Here is a 16140-nt window from a genome sequence, read left to right as displayed (position 1 = left end):
CATACCTGGAGATTAGAGATCTCTAAAAAGAGAGAGAGAGAGTAAGTTGCTGAGAAGATCATGTACATATTCAAACCTGAAAGTTGCAGATCTTTATAAAAGGGGGACCAGTTGCTAAGGAAACAAGGCACATATTCAACTTGGAGGTTATAAATCCCTAGAAAAATAGAGAGTCAAAGAAGACCAGGTATAACCTGGAAGTTAGAAATACAAAAAAAAAAGGTAAATTGGTTAAGACCTGGATGAACCTGGAGAGCATTGGTCCAGATACATAGTCAAAATGTATCCAGCCAAATATTGTACTGGATACAATTCCTCCACAACTTATAAATAGAGGTAGAATTTCAACTAGAAAGGTACACATTTCTAATCCTTTTATCTCCATAAAAACCTACTTAGAGCTCTAACTCATCGAGGCATCAGAGTGTCTTTGCAAGTACCTCCGACTTTCATTCATTAGCAATTCTTTGAGAGTCGAAGCTTTAGGAGAGATGATTCATCAAGCAGTTGTAAATTCCCCATCCATCAGGAACGAATCACGAGGAATCCTACTAAATCATCTAGCGGTTCATATTTCATCATCAGAATCACAACTTTTATCAAGGACGCATCTTGAGGAAATTGTAGAATCATCGAGCGGCTTAAATCTCATCATCAAGCGAGAATATAGAGGATTGTTATAGGAATATATTTGCTACAACATCTTTTTGGCGTCCACCGTGGGGCAGACAAGGAATCATAAAAAAAAATCAAGATCCATAGCTGCATCACAAGCAAGATGAAGTGACAAGAATTCTAAAATGGATGCTAGAGTACGAGAAATTCAGAGCGATGGTTATCACCCACTTTGACAAGGAGTTGAAAGATCACTGGCAACAATGGCAGCAGGATGTCCGACTGGAGAACTCATCGCCCAGGGATAAGTAGGGAAATCGTTGGGTACTGCATTACAACTCCTCCTTTAGGTTAAGGTACCAATTTGAACATATCATCAATAAATTTGGTTCAACATCAAACAAACATGATACTCGCATCCATACTCTCTTACCAATAGAGGATTTTGTTTAGCCTCGCGTGTTAAACAAGTGGATAGGACCGGAACGACACTTGTAGATCTAAATCTGCACGAAAGATTGCAAAAGTTGGAGAAGGAAACAGACTACTGAAGGCCTCGTTAGCTAAGAGACCGCAAAGGGGAAATACACATCACTTTGAAAGTATCACTCCACACTAGCGCACACGAGCTTCACATGAGGATTTGCAGGCACAACATGTGTCGAATGGTCAATATATGAGACACAAATTGTACGAAAGGCAAGATTCCGAAGAAGATAATGTTTCAAGGGAAGATCGATGACCAAATGACCGCTACGAAATCCATCGCATTGTCGAGGAATCAGAATGACAAATCAGGTTATAGCCACTTGCAAAACAACAGGCGCGAGCAGGAGAAATGACTCTACGAGCGGAAGTTAAATGATTACCTTGAAGAACGAAATCGAAATGAACATAAGACGAAAAAGAAACATAAAATAAAGATCGTCGTTCCTCTGTGTCGCCTGCAAATGAGAGCCAATAACCTTAGATGGATTACATTGGAGTAATCTGCAATGTATTCCACCATGGATGCAGTTTTCCAGTGACAGTTAAAAGAAATACAAGCATGCACCATGCCCGTGTGAGGATGGCAGTTTTCAACAATGACACGCCTAGCGACATGAAAATCAACTATCGACGTTAGTTGCAATACAATCATCATATTCATGCTTTCTTAACCTAGCATCGCAAATATTCATCGCTTAAGTTGTATACTCATAGGAAATCAGTGAAAACATCTCTAACGAATCACTAGGCCAATTCCAACATTACTTGCTCACTCCAGAACTGATCTTTCCTAGGCGCGCCCTTGGTCCATTAATCAAACTCAAGACTTCCCCAACGATAACTCATAGATCCAGCATTCCTCGTTGATCCAACTAGTGGTCTAGCTCGCAGATCCAATCAACGATCTTTCTATTCTAGATTGATCCAAGTTCAAACTTGCACGAGTGTAAAACAATAAGACTACATACCGTTGTGAATTTTACTCATAATAGTCCAACAATTGGGGGCGTCTTGGGAAGCATTGTACCTGATAGATAAACTAGCAGGAGGGAAGTTATATTGAGCGAGGAGCAGCAAAATGATGCCCAAAACTTGGAACTCCAACAACTTGGATTAATAGTTGACAATTCACTACGGGATGCATATTTCCGATGTTGGATCTATTCGTTCCTCATAAGGTAACCCTAAACGATTGCTCAATTTGTTTACATTATTCGTATTTTCTAGTCCTACAACAAATACATAATTCATACACAGATGCACAATTGATAAACAAATGCATGATCCACACACTTCGATACTAGCCAGATTCATTAAGCAATAACACTCGCATAGCTAAAATCAGACACAAACTTCGGGCATACTAGCAAGAGTATTTAAACAACAACTCTCGCATCCTAGCACCGATACCAACTTGGCTTTGACTATAAGAAATATTTCAAAAAAATATTCCTTGTACGGTTTTAGTCAATACTTGCGCAAATTTGCAAGCAAGCTAAAACGGTTTAGTGCAGGTTCAAGAATAGCAAGGACCTTATTCCATGGGCAATGGAACCCCATCTCAGGGAAGTGAGAACCAAACCAACTTGACTTTGATTAGAGGAAAATGCTTGCACAGTCTTAGCCAATACTTGCGCAAATTGGTGAGCAAACTAAACCTAAACCGGTTCAGCGCATGCTCAAAGAATAACAATGGCATTGTTCCATGGGCAATGGAACCCCATTCTCAGGGCAACGAGAGTTCATTATACGATTAAAACAAAACGTCTTATAAAGAAGTTTTGCTGGATCAGAAGCTAGAGCTCCACACAAAAAAATGATAAAGAATATAAAATTACATATATAAGATTTATCGGAGGTAGAACAAACAAAAATCATTTTGTGAGGAAGCTTTAATGGAGCGAAGTAGAAAAAATTACGCAAGGAAGCATTGTTAGGGAAGGAGTAAGAGCGAAAGAAGACAAAAAAACAAATAAACCAGTTCGCGAAGAAAGTCAGATGGAGTTAAAAAAAATACATCAAGAAAATTTGTTAGAGCAGGAGAAAAAAGAAACTGTTGCAAAAAAAGTTATTTGGAGCGGGAGTGGAAGGAAATCAAATCAATTTGCGAAGAAGCTTTGATGTGGTCGAGAAAAAAAAATTCATGCAGAAGCTTTGTTGGAGCTGGAGGGAAAGAGGAAAAATAAAAAAATTATTTGCATGAAGAAGCCTTACTAGAAATGGATCGGAAGAGCGGGGAGATGAAAAGGAAAAAATCTGCAAAAGCGAAGATGGAAAGACAAAAAAAAAACGTGATATATATATATAATCAATTATATAATATGAAGATACTGAAGGATTGAGTTTCATATTTAACTCATGCTCCCCTCACTGGGTTTGAGATATAGTGAAGCATCACTAGAAAAGGTAATAAAGAACGTCACCTATCAAGCTCTCAATGCATGAATGGTTGTGATATTTTTACAACAAGGCATCCAAAAGGCGCGGATCACATCTCGGTATTGCCATCATCATCAGAACATCAATTGGAGTATATTTGTATATCATTATATCAATGTAATCACAAGGATACATACTTCACAGAAGCAATATGCCAGCTTTTTCCAAACAGTGAAAATGTAACACTACCACAGTACGAGAAGAAAACCTTTCGCCATGCAGACATCCATGGCCTTACCTCACGAGTGGAAACTTAACTCTTTCTCTCATCATAAGCACATAATCTCATCAAGTCTTGCGCCAATGCCACCACGAACTCTTGTCTCAAAAACGAGACTAACACCAGTTGTTGATCCAAAAGAGCCATATATTATCCAAGAGATGTGGCAATATGTTATAGCATTCGATGTAGTAGCCATGCCACATTGCAAAGAAAAGACCACCTTGTTGTAATGCAACAAAAAGACTTGTAACAGCAGCAAGTACAATCATCAAAACTCGTTCATATTAAACTCGGAAAACTCAGCCCACAAACCAACACCAAGTGCAACCTTGTTCGCAAGCAGACTACCATGTCACTTCAACAAGTAGCTTTGGGGCGTGTGAGTAAAATGCCGAAACAGATAACCGAGGGGACTCTTTTCTTAAACCATCAACAAGTTGAGGCTTAAGAGGGGGTGATGTTTGTACCATATAGTTTGTATACGGGCCCAGGTGCCCCATCCCAATAATTCTACCCAGTATTGGGCCCTTGGGTAAAAAAATTTGGAAGGATGATTATAGCTCACTCAGTAATTATCCTTCTACAACAAAACATCAGGTACATGTTCAAACTTGGAGATTAGGGACCCCTAAAAAGAGGGAGAATCTGTTACTGAGAAGACCAGATACATATTCAAACCTGGAAGTTGAAGATCCCTAGAAAAAGGGGGATCAGTTACTAAGGAGACTAGGTACATATTCAAATCCTAGAGGTTAGAAATCCCCAGAAAAAGAGGGAGTCAAAAAAGACCAAGTAATAACCTGGAAGTTAGAGATCCAAAAGAAAAACGTAAGTTGGTTTGGATCAGGATGAACCTGGAGAGCATTTGGTCCAGATACATAGTCAAAATGTATCCAGGCAAATATTGAACTGGATACAATTCCTCGACAACTTATAAATAGAGGTGGAATTTCAACTAGAAAGGTTCACATTTCTAATATTTCTCTCTCCATAAAACCTGCTTAGAGCTCTTACTCATTAAGGCATCGGGGTGAGAGCCAAAGCTTTAGGAGAGATGATTCATCGAGCAGTCCTAAATTCCTCTTCCATCAAGAACGCATCACGAGAAATTCTACTAAATTGTCCAGCGGTTCATTTCATCATCAAATCACAACTTCCATCAAGAACGCATCTCGATGAAATTGTAGAATCATCGAGCGGCTAAAATCTCATCATCAAGTGAAAATCTCGAGGATTTTTGTAGGAATATATTTGCTAGGTGTGTTGCAACTTGCAACATAATGAGATGTTGGGCAAATCAATCTTTATGTACAGGTTCAAGTTTAGAGAAGCTTTAATAATGAAATTACTACTCTACAGGGCGGTTCTACTGCACCTCCTAGAGAATACCAAATCACGTTTCCCTAAATGATAACCTCTTCTATTCAATGCACTGTGCTTGTAAACAGTGGAGTTCCTTGCCTGTTTACAGTTCAATCTATGTAATAGGGTATAACATTATTCTCATTCACGGTATATTAGAAGCTGAGAGATGGCAGTACTTAAGATTTATGTCTTGGCTTTGGCATTACTAATAATATCAGTTGAAATTCCAGTAACATTATCTAGTGATCATCTAGTGTATTCTGCAGCAAATGGTGATCCAAGCTGCGATGATAATTTACAAGGTTTAGTAGCACAGTGTACTAACTATGTAATGAAGCTGGTATCAAAAATTGCACCATCTACTGCATGTTGTTCCATCGTAAACAAGATTGATTCTGGTTGTGTTTGTAGCCATGTCACCAAAAGGGTGGAAAGTCTAATCAGTATGGACAAAGCTGTTTTCGTTGCTACTTATTGTGGTAGACCACTTCCTCATGGATCCCAGTGTGGAAGTAAGTCTTTTTCAACTCTTTCTTTCTTGTATTATCAGAATTAGATCTCGCTTCCATTCTTCTGTTTTTCTCTTGCTTGCTTATTATCATGTAGTAATGATGCATCTCTACTTTAACTTGCAGGTTATACAGTTCCAGCTGCATGAAAATTGTGAGCAGAGAAGAAATATGAATGTTTTTTACTTGAGTTAGAAATCAATGTAATAAATGACTGCGGTTAATCACCAGTCATAGTCCATATATTTAACAGCATTATATAATCAGATACATGGTCTATGCCATAATGAATCCTGTGTGGCTAAAATGTTCAGCAACCATCACTGAACATCTGAGGTTTCCGTTTTTTTTTTTATTCGAGTTATGGGTTGTGAAAAATACACTGGACTTCTCTAACTTTTAACAAGTACACCAAAACTTCCACAACTGCTTTTTTTTCATTGCAAAATGTTGGAACTTGGAAGAAGCGTTATCATTACTTGCTCTACATTAATAGGTAATTATTTAAGAACAATACCAGACTTATGAGCTTTTCAATGCTGACAAGGCTTCCTTAGTTGTGGCTGAGATAACAGCATCCGAGGCATTGGGCAAATAATAGTATTTTCCTGTCCAAATGAAATTGTTAAGCTCAGTGCTGAAAACCGAACAAGATTTCCTCTCGTCACAATGGATATTATTATCCAAGTTCGTGCATGATCCACATACCTTGAGCGACTCTAGCAATTTCCTTTGCAAAACCTGTTGAGACGAACTTATTTTCGGTGTCGATCACAAGAAGAGACATCCCTGACTTGAAGATCTTTCCAGCAACTTCTAAAATTTCATCCTACATGAGCGCCATAAATGAGATGTCACACAAAAGTAATGAGATGTAACAAATTCAATTTCAGGACCATGGAACAAGTAGAAAGCGTTCAAGTTTTTAAGCAAAAGACCACCAAGGAGATTCACCTTTATTTCTTGAGAAGTAGGTCTAGGTGCATCTGAAGCAGCAGCAGCTTCAGGATCATTAGATCGCTTGAGCGTTATGTTAGCTCTTCCATCTGTAATTGCAACAATCATAATACGCCCAACGTCACCACTTTTCTCGGCATTCAGTCCAACCCTGACAGCCTAAGAAATAGTAGATAAGATGACAAATGAATCAAATAGATCAGATGGTAGATAATAAGAGAAATAAAGAAACTCATAAAGTTTTTGTGGGACTCGGAGTACCGTTGTGAGGCCATGAGCTAAAGGAGAACCGCCACCACATGGGAGCCTTTCTAGACGATTTCTTGCCATTGCAATTGACCTAGAAGGAGGCAGAAGCACCTCTGCGCAATCTCCACGGAAAGGTATAATAGAAACCTAAATGAAATTTTTAAGTGGTACGAAAGTTAAAAAGGTGAATGCTTGTGCCTGAGTATGTCAAAAACAAAGTGAGACTGCAATCAAACCTTAATGAAAAACATATATATCAGATGAGGATTACAAGAATCTTCGTGAGAACAACTTAACCAAAGCACTTGCATCTAAAGCACCTTAAAATATAAAGTGCCACTGCCTCACACGTTAATATCTCTAACTGCTCTTACTTTTTCTGATTAACAAAACTAATTGTTAAGTTCAAATTTCAAGTAATTAAACCTAGTCATTTCCTTCGAATGTACAAATAGCTTGGCTAATTTTCTTAACAATGCTTGGAAGTCAGCGACATAAGAGCTTGAAATTGTAACTGTAACTTAGAGAACTCCTGTGCATGATGGCATTCTCAGAAGACCTTACGGAACTGTACCTCATGAAAATTGTGCTTGGCATCATACCAAAAACTTAAGCACCAAGGACCTCAGATACATTACCCAGGATGGGTTCTTCCAAGGATAAACGGGATACATCATCACTATTGCCTGTCACTGTTTCTTTCTTTTTTGCAGATCTAAATCTCTAACCACTCGCCCCCACACATGCCTAAATTACAGTGACATATGTTTAGGAGCATAACTGTTCTAATGATCATCGATTCATCATACTAGAGCATAACTGTTCTAATGATTATCAACATAGCGCAAATCACATACTTATTTTTGTATAGAAGACTACCTGATCTCTGCTAGTATAACTCTCTGCCAGTAGCTTAAGTGCTGCACCTTTTGCATTTTGCATTCGATTCAGTGCCATGCTACCACTGGCATCGACAACAAAAATTACCTGCCATGAATTGAAAAGGTTAAGAGAACTTGATAGATCATATTGAGATGCAACAAAATTGAGCTAATGTTCATCTTTCGATGGATAATAGTTCTAAGCAACACCCAAAAGTGCAAACGTGTGATCCTAGATAAATGTGTTAAACAACCGAATGTCACTAAAACTTCCATAATAAAGAAATCGAATAGAAGTTTAAGACCACTAATTTGGTGTTATTTGTTAATCCTCAATGCAAGCGTTTTTAACTTTTCCGGAATAACATTACCAAAGCCCCCGCTTTCCTTGCCATTCGTTTAGCCCTCATATCACTTTTCTCTACATACACCTTTTTGTTTCCAGTGTCCTGCGCTCTTCGCAATTTCTGATATGGTGCAGCAGCTCTAAGGGTTGCATCAACAGCTAGTCTTTTTACTGGGCCCTGCTTGAAGATCACAAATCATGATATAGGAAAAACAAGGTAATTAAAAATGAGGTAGCTTCTAGGTACACCATTTTCCAAAAATTCATCATGTCAGAACAAAGCCCCTTTGTGTTTGATACGGCATTCCTTATTATGCAGTTCTCATTACATGACCATTCAAAGAGGCCTTTGTTCTCACCTCAAGGCGAGGTTATTGGGTCTAGTCTCGAGGACAAAATATGCACTTTGGCATTGATGCCACTTGAGGCTATAACCTTGATAAGTGATAATTCAACACCTTGTTCTGCAGCAATATTATTAATCTAAGAGGCTGAAACCTTTTTAAAAGATTCTGTATATATCACACACCATCAAATCTGCTCAATCCACAACTTCCTAGTAGGGGAACATGGCTATATGGTAATTCATTAGATAACCTTTTACTTTCTACTTCAGAAACAGTTTTAGCTACTACTCTAAGTTAACTCTTGGAGTATAGAATATTTGCACACATGCTATATGACTAAGTCTAATCCATATCAGAGAGACAACATAACCTAGAGATAGTGCTTGGTACATCATATTTTGGTTATACCAATCTGATGGATTAGGAATGAAGAATAATTTTTCACGAATTTTGTAAAAAAGATTGTAATAAAGAAAAGAACAAGTGTCTAACAATCACACCTTTGGAAGCATTGGCTTGATGTATCTCCCCCTATCCTCAGAAAATATAACATTCTTAGCTCGTCCGGCTTTTCCTTTCTTTCTTTGTGCTTGCTGTGCAAAGAAAAGAAGCTTTTCATCAACCAAACCACCGTCAGCATCAAAAATAAACTCCTCGGGTATTTGATCTTGCTGTTCATTCTCTTCATTGTCTTCATTGTCTTCCTTGTCTTCATTTTCTTCATCATTTTCCTCCTATAACAAATATATAGTTAAGGTTCGTCATATTTGAGTTGCAACTTCATTTAACAGGAAATTCGATTTATAATTATGGATAGGGTATCAAAGTATTTAGTGCTGCAAATAAAAATAGAAAAAAAAAGAGAAGGATGTGATAATTGAAGTTCCTATAAACACGACAAACCTCATTCTCATTCTCTTCCTTCTCCTTCTGGTCCTCGGCACCTTCTTGACTTTGTGGAGGTGGAGGTGGAGGTGGCGGGTTTTGCTGTTCTTGTTGTTGGTTTTCATTGATGACTGAACGAGGAAGAATGACCAGCTCTACCTGCAAAAAATTAAATGCAGTTTATATCTATCAAAGTCATTCATTATCAGCATGCCAGTCTTCACTCTCTTGAATTAATTCATAAGCTACAAAACCCAATTTGTTAAGCTTTAAATGAACTGATTGCAGACTCTTTTCATGTTAAAATGAGTCCATAATCAATTTTTTTAAAAGGTTGCCAAACAGGTACGATTACAGAAAGAACAACTATCCCTGTGCTATTAATTGACAGCTCTCTTAAGGAAAAGTAATACTCAACAGCTTTCTTGAGGTCATCTACATTGACTCTTTCACGTCCCTCTATAGCGGCCAAACATTTAGCAACACGGGCAGCATATAGCTCAGCTCTGTGCCCCTGTAAAACCCAAGATAATATTCCACAGAGATTTAGTGACAGTCTACAGAAACTCTAGCAATCCTTTTTCATTAAGTTCGGAATCTACTTAAATATGTGTGATTCTGTGTGTGTGTGTGTGTCAATTAATACATAACAGCAAATTGACCAGACATGATAATCGAAGATAAGATATGTTCTTTACTTCTTTCATCAGTTTCTATTTAAATAATTAAAGTAAAAGTAGTAAAATTTTAACTGAAAAGATCAAACTCATTAGTAAACAAGAAACTGAAAGCTGATGTTCTCGAAAGTAACTAACAGTGTTTCTTAATACTAACCTGGCAAGAACCTCGTACGGCTTCCATAACCAAGTATTTCAATTGATCCCTGCCGACACGGACATCCTTCAAATACTCCCTCGCTAAAATGATCTGCAATGCTAGAAGATATGCAAATATTCAACTGTTAAATACTTCAATAGTCGAGTTTTTGTATATCTTGAACGCTTAAAATACACATAAATTTGTAGAAATTGCCAGGAGAATAGTACATCAAATAAGATAATCAGGGGAAAAAATATTGACTCACAATCACGAGATATTTTAAGACTCGGAAATCGTGAGCGCAATTTAGCCTAGTACAATTTATCCAGTAGCTAATTTATGATTATTTTTAAAAAATAATAAATTAACCAAAAAATCCATGGACGAGGACGATTTTCTGCAACTCACATGCACATGTTCAAACAGGGGCAGGGTGTGAAGAAGTGGTGTTACACTCTTAGGTATGTTTTGTTGTTTTAAATATAACACGGGTTTGAGAAATCCTTACATTAAATATAACATGGGTTTCATGAACTTTTAATCATGAAATGAACTCCACCATCATCAGATCATAACCCCCCGCCCATTCCCATTTTGGGCAGAAGAGATCTACTAATTCGTTGATTCCTGTTAGTAAGAGGAATCTTGAACTAAGCAATAGACCCTAGAAGCTAAAAAAGGGTCCTGAAATGCGTTGTGATACTTCTAAACGATCAATTAGTGGCTCATACTCTGAAAAGCAACACCCATTAGAAGAAGATGGCAGTGGTACTTGCCAAATTAGATTCAGGAATGAGGAGGTCAAACTAGATTCTATAGAGGAGATGGCAGTACCAACACCAGGAATAGAAGTTTCTTACGTAAAGAGAGTAGCTTCACTTAAATATATCATTAGCAACCTCTGTTATTAATAGAAGTTGGTAGTCAGCACATTTGCCTCAACGGCTGCAAAGGTACATTTGCATTCTTCCATAGTTGACAGTAATTAAAGAAACTTCCGCCAATAGTTCCATTTCCGCAAATAGTTTCACTAATGCAATTAGTCTGTCAGCAATTTATTGCTACAATACAGGCTTCCTATTTCACATACCACAACAGATGGTGCCATCTCAATTAATCAATTAAAAATATGAGTCAACGGGGCTATTCATCTTACAAATATATACGTAATGCAAACCGTATGAATGCAAGCTTCCAAGTGATCCACAAGTAGGTAGTGCAGGTATAAAAACCACCGTCTAAGAAACAACAATTAGCTTACTGCAAAGTTACCTGCGTTCTTGCCAAATCTGTTTCTCCTTCCACCAGCTTAAAGACTTCAGTGGTACTCTCCTGAAATTTTGTAGCAATACCAACAGCTGCTACACGGTCATCAAAGCTCATCGGCAGATCTGCACTGTAAAACAACTCTGTGGTCTTAGAGATTTTTTTTTTTGTAGGAACTCGGTATCTATAAATCACCTCTTCATTTTCAAATATAGAAGCCAGTTTATTATCAGTGAGTGCTTTATATAGAGATATCCTGAGATGCAACTAAAAAGATCTACATCAATTTCTCAAAGGTCTTCTTTTCTTTACCTTAAATTGATTGCAATACGATCTAACAAGTGTTCACGCACGGAGCCTTCTTCTGGGTTATATGTGGAGATTAGAAGTGGCTTGCATGGGTGGCGAAAGCTGATTCCCTCTCTTTCAACAATGTTAACTCCATCCGTAAGAACATTAAGAAGCAGATTACTGATCCCCTCATCCAACAGGTTTATCTCATCAACATATAAGACACCTCTATGAGCTTCAGCAAGAAGTCCCGGTTGGAACACAGTTGTGCCTGTCTTTACGGACTCTTCAACATCAACTGATCCTATAAGTCTATCTTCTGTCACTCCTAATGGTATCTGCACAAAATAGTAGTAAAGTCCAATTCATAGAACCATAGAAGTGGCATCACTAGAGAGTTTTTACATGAGCAACAGGATAATACCTGAATAAAAGGAGCCCGAACAACCTCAGTCTTAACATTTCCAGCAGCATCATATTGTGCTTTTTCAGCTAGTCCATCTTCCCACCTTCCAGAATTAAACATCAAAAGTATAAACATTTGAAAAAAAGAAAGTTCATACATTTATAACAGTGAATTTGAAAATGTGGGACATCATAAGCATGTATATGTGTCGTTTGGTTCCTTAGGCTTCACCGTTGTCTAACTCCCTATAAGTTCTTCCACTTTATTATGTTTCTGTTCTCCCTCACTGTTGATATTGTGGTTACTCAGTTGATCCTATGAAGGAAAGATGGTACCTCTTGTTCCTCTCTTCCAATTAGTCAATTTATCATAAAGATTTGAAGTTCTTGAGAACATTTCTAGGAATTTGCAAACTGCTATGAACTATAAAACATGCAAAAGATCAACTAGTAAACATTGTAATATCTGATTCAGAAAGATTTTAAAATAAGGTATATTCCGATCTTAGGCTCCTGAAGGATAATTTACAGCTTTTTCTAGTTACTTTTGCAACATCCTTTAGCTGTATGAATCAGTTGATAGAACGATCTCACCTTGCCGTAATGTGTATGCCAACCACAATAACTCGCACACAACCCACAACCCCACTCTTAGGTTTACAGTTCTAAAACTGAAAACTGTTTGTTCAAATATTTCAAGCTTATTCTGAGGTAAGACATGCATAGTACAAAAAAATCAAGACAGTAATCTATAACCTTACTCTTCAGGGCACGCTGGATCAGCATTTGATGTTGAACCGGCTACTACTTCAATTGGAGGAAGAATCGCATGCAACCCACGAGCCATCACTGTCTTTGCTGTTCCTCGCTTACCAGAAATGGCAATGCCTCCAATTTTACGGTCAACGGCCCCAAGCAGCAAAGCAGTTTTGATGGCATCCTGTAACAAAATGATTTGAAAAGAAAAAGTAAGAGAATGACACCAACTGCAAGCTTTGTACTGACTAGCCAACACTTGAATTGTCACTAAACAGTATATTTTTGCAGTAGTTCAACTATGAAAAAACTACAAAAACAGTGAAATTTGTGCCCAAGCTATGTTTCTGATCATTGCGAAAGATTAGATTTATGTAATACCGACCAAGAATGGTAACCAAGAAATACCTAATCCTCCATATAAGAAGTTACCCTTCCAAATCAAAAAATAGATGCTTTTGTCTCTGGAGAAGCACAATAAACGAAACCCATAGAAGTACAAAATGACACAGTTCACTATTAACAAGAACAGTAACAGAAATGTATCAAGAAACCCATTTCCTTAAATCATTACTAAGAGATATCAAGAAACTATAATTCTAAAGATAAACGCATCAGAAATGTATGAAATTAAGTATGTGCATGACAATTAACATTGATCAAAAGAAAAAAGAAAAAACTAAAGAGTGAGAAATTTTCACCTGCCCAACAACAGCAGCTAATGGAAAGTATTGTCTCCCATAAGAACTTCTATCTGGTTTATCCGGAGCAACTACAGCTGCATTGGTGGATTCGATGGTCGCAGTGGCTAAGGGACGTAAAAGGGTTCGATTTCTCAAGCGAATATTATAATTGTTGGGTCTGGAAGGAATGGAGAGAAATGGGTGTAATTTAAAGGAAGAGAAGATGGAAGATTGCAGGTTAGAGAGGGAAGAAGAAGAAGAAGAAGAAGAAGAAGAAGAAGAAGAAGAAGAAGAAGGGGGAGAATAGGTTGGAGGCGCTGAAGCCATAGTCATTGGAGAGACTAGAGTGAACTGATAACTGTTCCCTTATCCCTTGAGTGGGTTTTAATTTTCTAGTATTAATAAGGAAAGGGTTCGGAACTTCGGATAACAGTACAGTCACATTTTACCCAGCGAGGATTCCACAAGATCAGTTGCTATTTCCTATCCTTGTTTTTGGACAAAGCAAGAGTTGTTAGGGGCACCCCTTCCCAAAATGGTGCAAGTACCATTACTACTATATGGCACAAAACTTCAAGTTTTTTTCTTTTTTCTTTTTTTTTTTTTTGAGATGGAGAGGGGAAAATTTGTTAAGTAATTAACGACGAAGAAACTGACTCATAGGAGCAAAACTGAGTAACTCAATATTCAAATTCTAGAAAAAATTCTCCCGTGATTTCTTCAGTTTATTATGATTTTTAATTTGTTATCTTGATAAAAAAAAAAATTGTTTCTCTTCTCTTTATCTGTTTTAAACTTATACATTATGTTTTTTCTCATCTTAGATTAGGTTTTCGAAGTAATCTAAGTATTATCCAGTTGTGATTTGATAGATTTATTTGAAATTTTTAAATAACAAAACTTATGGGTTGCTAATATTTTGCAAATCTCCTGTTGATTTCTTTGTATTATCCAGTTATGAATATCAGTTGAAAAGACGAGGGTACCCAAATATACCACAATCTTTTTATTTCAACCTATAAGTCCTCTATCGAATGTGATCGTCTATGGACTGAGTCGAGACAACACGACGATTTGGTTCACACTTCGTGTGATTGTCTATGGATACGAGATCGAGATAATACAACAACAAGATAACTTGTGTGATTGACTATGGATACAAGATCGAGATAATATAACAACAAAGTGTGTTACTTGATAATAGGTTCGGTAATAACCAAACTCTATAGGATCACTATCAAGTATTACGGAGTTAATGTATATGTGTATTTTACTTTATTATAATAACAATTATAATGCGGAAATCAAAGTAAAAGACACAATAAGATTTTGTTAACGAGGAAACCGCAAATGCAGAAAACAACGGGACCTAGTCCAGTTTTGTATACTCTCATAATTAAGCCGCTATACAAAATCTAATACCGACCTCGTATAGTTGAGACCAAGCAGACTACCCCTATCTACTTAGTTCCCCTAGTATCCATGCGCCCTCGACTTTTAGAGTCACGTACGTGAATAACAAGTCATTTGGATCGTATTCTAAACAGCAGAGGAAGAATATATTTGGTAACCACTCCAATCAATCTTGCTACAAGATTTAGATGAGTTATTGACAAAGGATTTTATGTTTAATCTAATAAACTTCTTTATCTGGTTAGATCAATCACACTTTAACTACCTAAATAGTCAAGTATAGATTCACACTCAATCGATATAAATCTCAAAGAAAAATATAGAGAATGCCTATCTCACGAAACTAATCAATTTGATCTAAACCGATTCTAGTTGGATCCCATCCGATCAAGGTTTTTGCACACAATTCTCAAGATACGAAAACTAGTAAGAAATCTTATTCGTCTTCAAATATTCTTTAATCTTCAATAACCTACAGATTACCACTTGAATCTCTTGTGATCAATCACGCACAGAACAGAGTTGTTAAAAATGGATTATCACAAGATGTCTTTAGATCTAACAAAAGTTCTAAAGATCCCATCGAGACTCTGATCTAGTTTGAGTGAATCTTATATCAGGAGAGAAGATTCTCAAGCATAAACAAACTAGCTAGGTGCAATCAAAGTTTCAACAACCGTTAGTCAATCAAATCAATTGAAAAACAATAACACTGCAATTATCTAGTTTCCCACCAACGGTACTCGTAGAGCTTCTTGATCCTACGAAAGTCTTTAAACGAGCGGTCATAAGAGATTTTACCTAACTAGGATACTTTCCTCTTCGAATAGACGGCTTCACCAGAAACAACAAGAAATAAATTTTTCCTGGCTCTTATGATAGTTTGCTAGAAATGCAAACTTAGTGATAGGGTTTGGGAAAACCCTATATAAAATAACCGCAATCGCACGACGTCTAACTAGTAAACAGAGGAAAGTACAGGTTGTTCCCACGAGGAGCGGTGGAAATATAAATAACCAGTATTCCTAATTGACTAACTGAGAATGTTGTTTTTGGGAGTTTTAGAATTAATTTAAAATAATATAAAAGAAAAGAAAATTAATTAAATGCAATGAGGAAGAGAGCCAGTAACCAAGGTTTACGGATTCCACCATATTATCAATTAAAGAACAAAATGAAATCATACATTCTAATTATGTTCA

General features: G+C 37.1%; 2 protein-coding genes across 2 annotated transcripts; one reads left to right on the top strand and one right to left on the bottom strand.

Annotated features, from left to right (window-relative positions):
* The first annotated feature begins 5297 nt into the window (after positions 1–5297).
* On the top strand, positions 5298–5789 carry LOC113324241. The gene is made up of 2 exons (XM_026572560.1): positions 5298–5643; positions 5767–5789. The coding sequence occupies exons 1-2, from the start codon at positions 5298–5300 to the stop codon at positions 5787–5789; spliced, it is 369 nt and encodes a 122-aa protein (XP_026428345.1).
* Positions 5301–13884, bottom strand: LOC113322002 (magnesium-chelatase subunit ChlD, chloroplastic-like). Its single transcript, XM_026569998.1, has 16 exons — positions 13544–13884; positions 12848–13026; positions 12106–12190; positions 11703–12019; positions 11397–11520; positions 10140–10232; positions 9724–9819; positions 9324–9464; positions 8921–9154; positions 8099–8251; positions 7726–7833; positions 6859–6993; positions 6595–6756; positions 6349–6469; positions 6158–6248; positions 5301–5781 (listed from the first exon to the last, which is right to left on the bottom strand). Exons 1-15 carry the CDS (start codon positions 13856–13858, stop codon positions 6163–6165), a joined length of 2349 nt encoding a protein of 782 aa, XP_026425783.1. The 5' UTR covers positions 13859–13884; the 3' UTR covers positions 5301–5781; positions 6158–6162.
* Between the last annotated feature and the right edge of the window lie 2256 nt (positions 13885–16140).

The sequence above is a fragment of the Papaver somniferum genome, chromosome 11, assembly GCF_003573695.1.
Source record: "Papaver somniferum cultivar HN1 chromosome 11, ASM357369v1, whole genome shotgun sequence".
Taxonomy (NCBI): domain Eukaryota; kingdom Viridiplantae; phylum Streptophyta; class Magnoliopsida; order Ranunculales; family Papaveraceae; genus Papaver; species Papaver somniferum.
The sequence above is the reverse complement of the archived record's forward strand: the minus strand, read 5'-3'. Positions and strand labels throughout refer to the sequence as shown.

Excerpts from the sequence above, each read along its gene's own strand:
- LOC113322002 (XM_026569998.1), bottom strand. The coding sequence starts at position 13,858 with ATGACTATGGCTTCAGCGCCTCCAACCTATTCTCCCCCTTCTTCTTCT. Across the intron at positions 13,027-13,543 it reads TAGCTGCTGTTGTTGGGCAG|GATGCCATCAAAACTGCTTT; the intron begins GTGAAAATTTCT and ends ATTTTGTTACAG. Across the intron at positions 6,994-7,725 it reads GTTATACTAGCAGAGATCAG|GTTTCTATTATACCTTTCCG; the intron begins GTAGTCTTCTAT and ends AATTTCATTTAG.
- LOC113324241 (XM_026572560.1), top strand. The coding sequence starts at position 5,298 with ATGGCAGTACTTAAGATTTATGTCTTGGCTTTGGCATTACTAATAATA. Across the intron at positions 5,644-5,766 it reads TCATGGATCCCAGTGTGGAA|GTTATACAGTTCCAGCTGCA; the intron begins GTAAGTCTTTTT and ends TTTAACTTGCAG.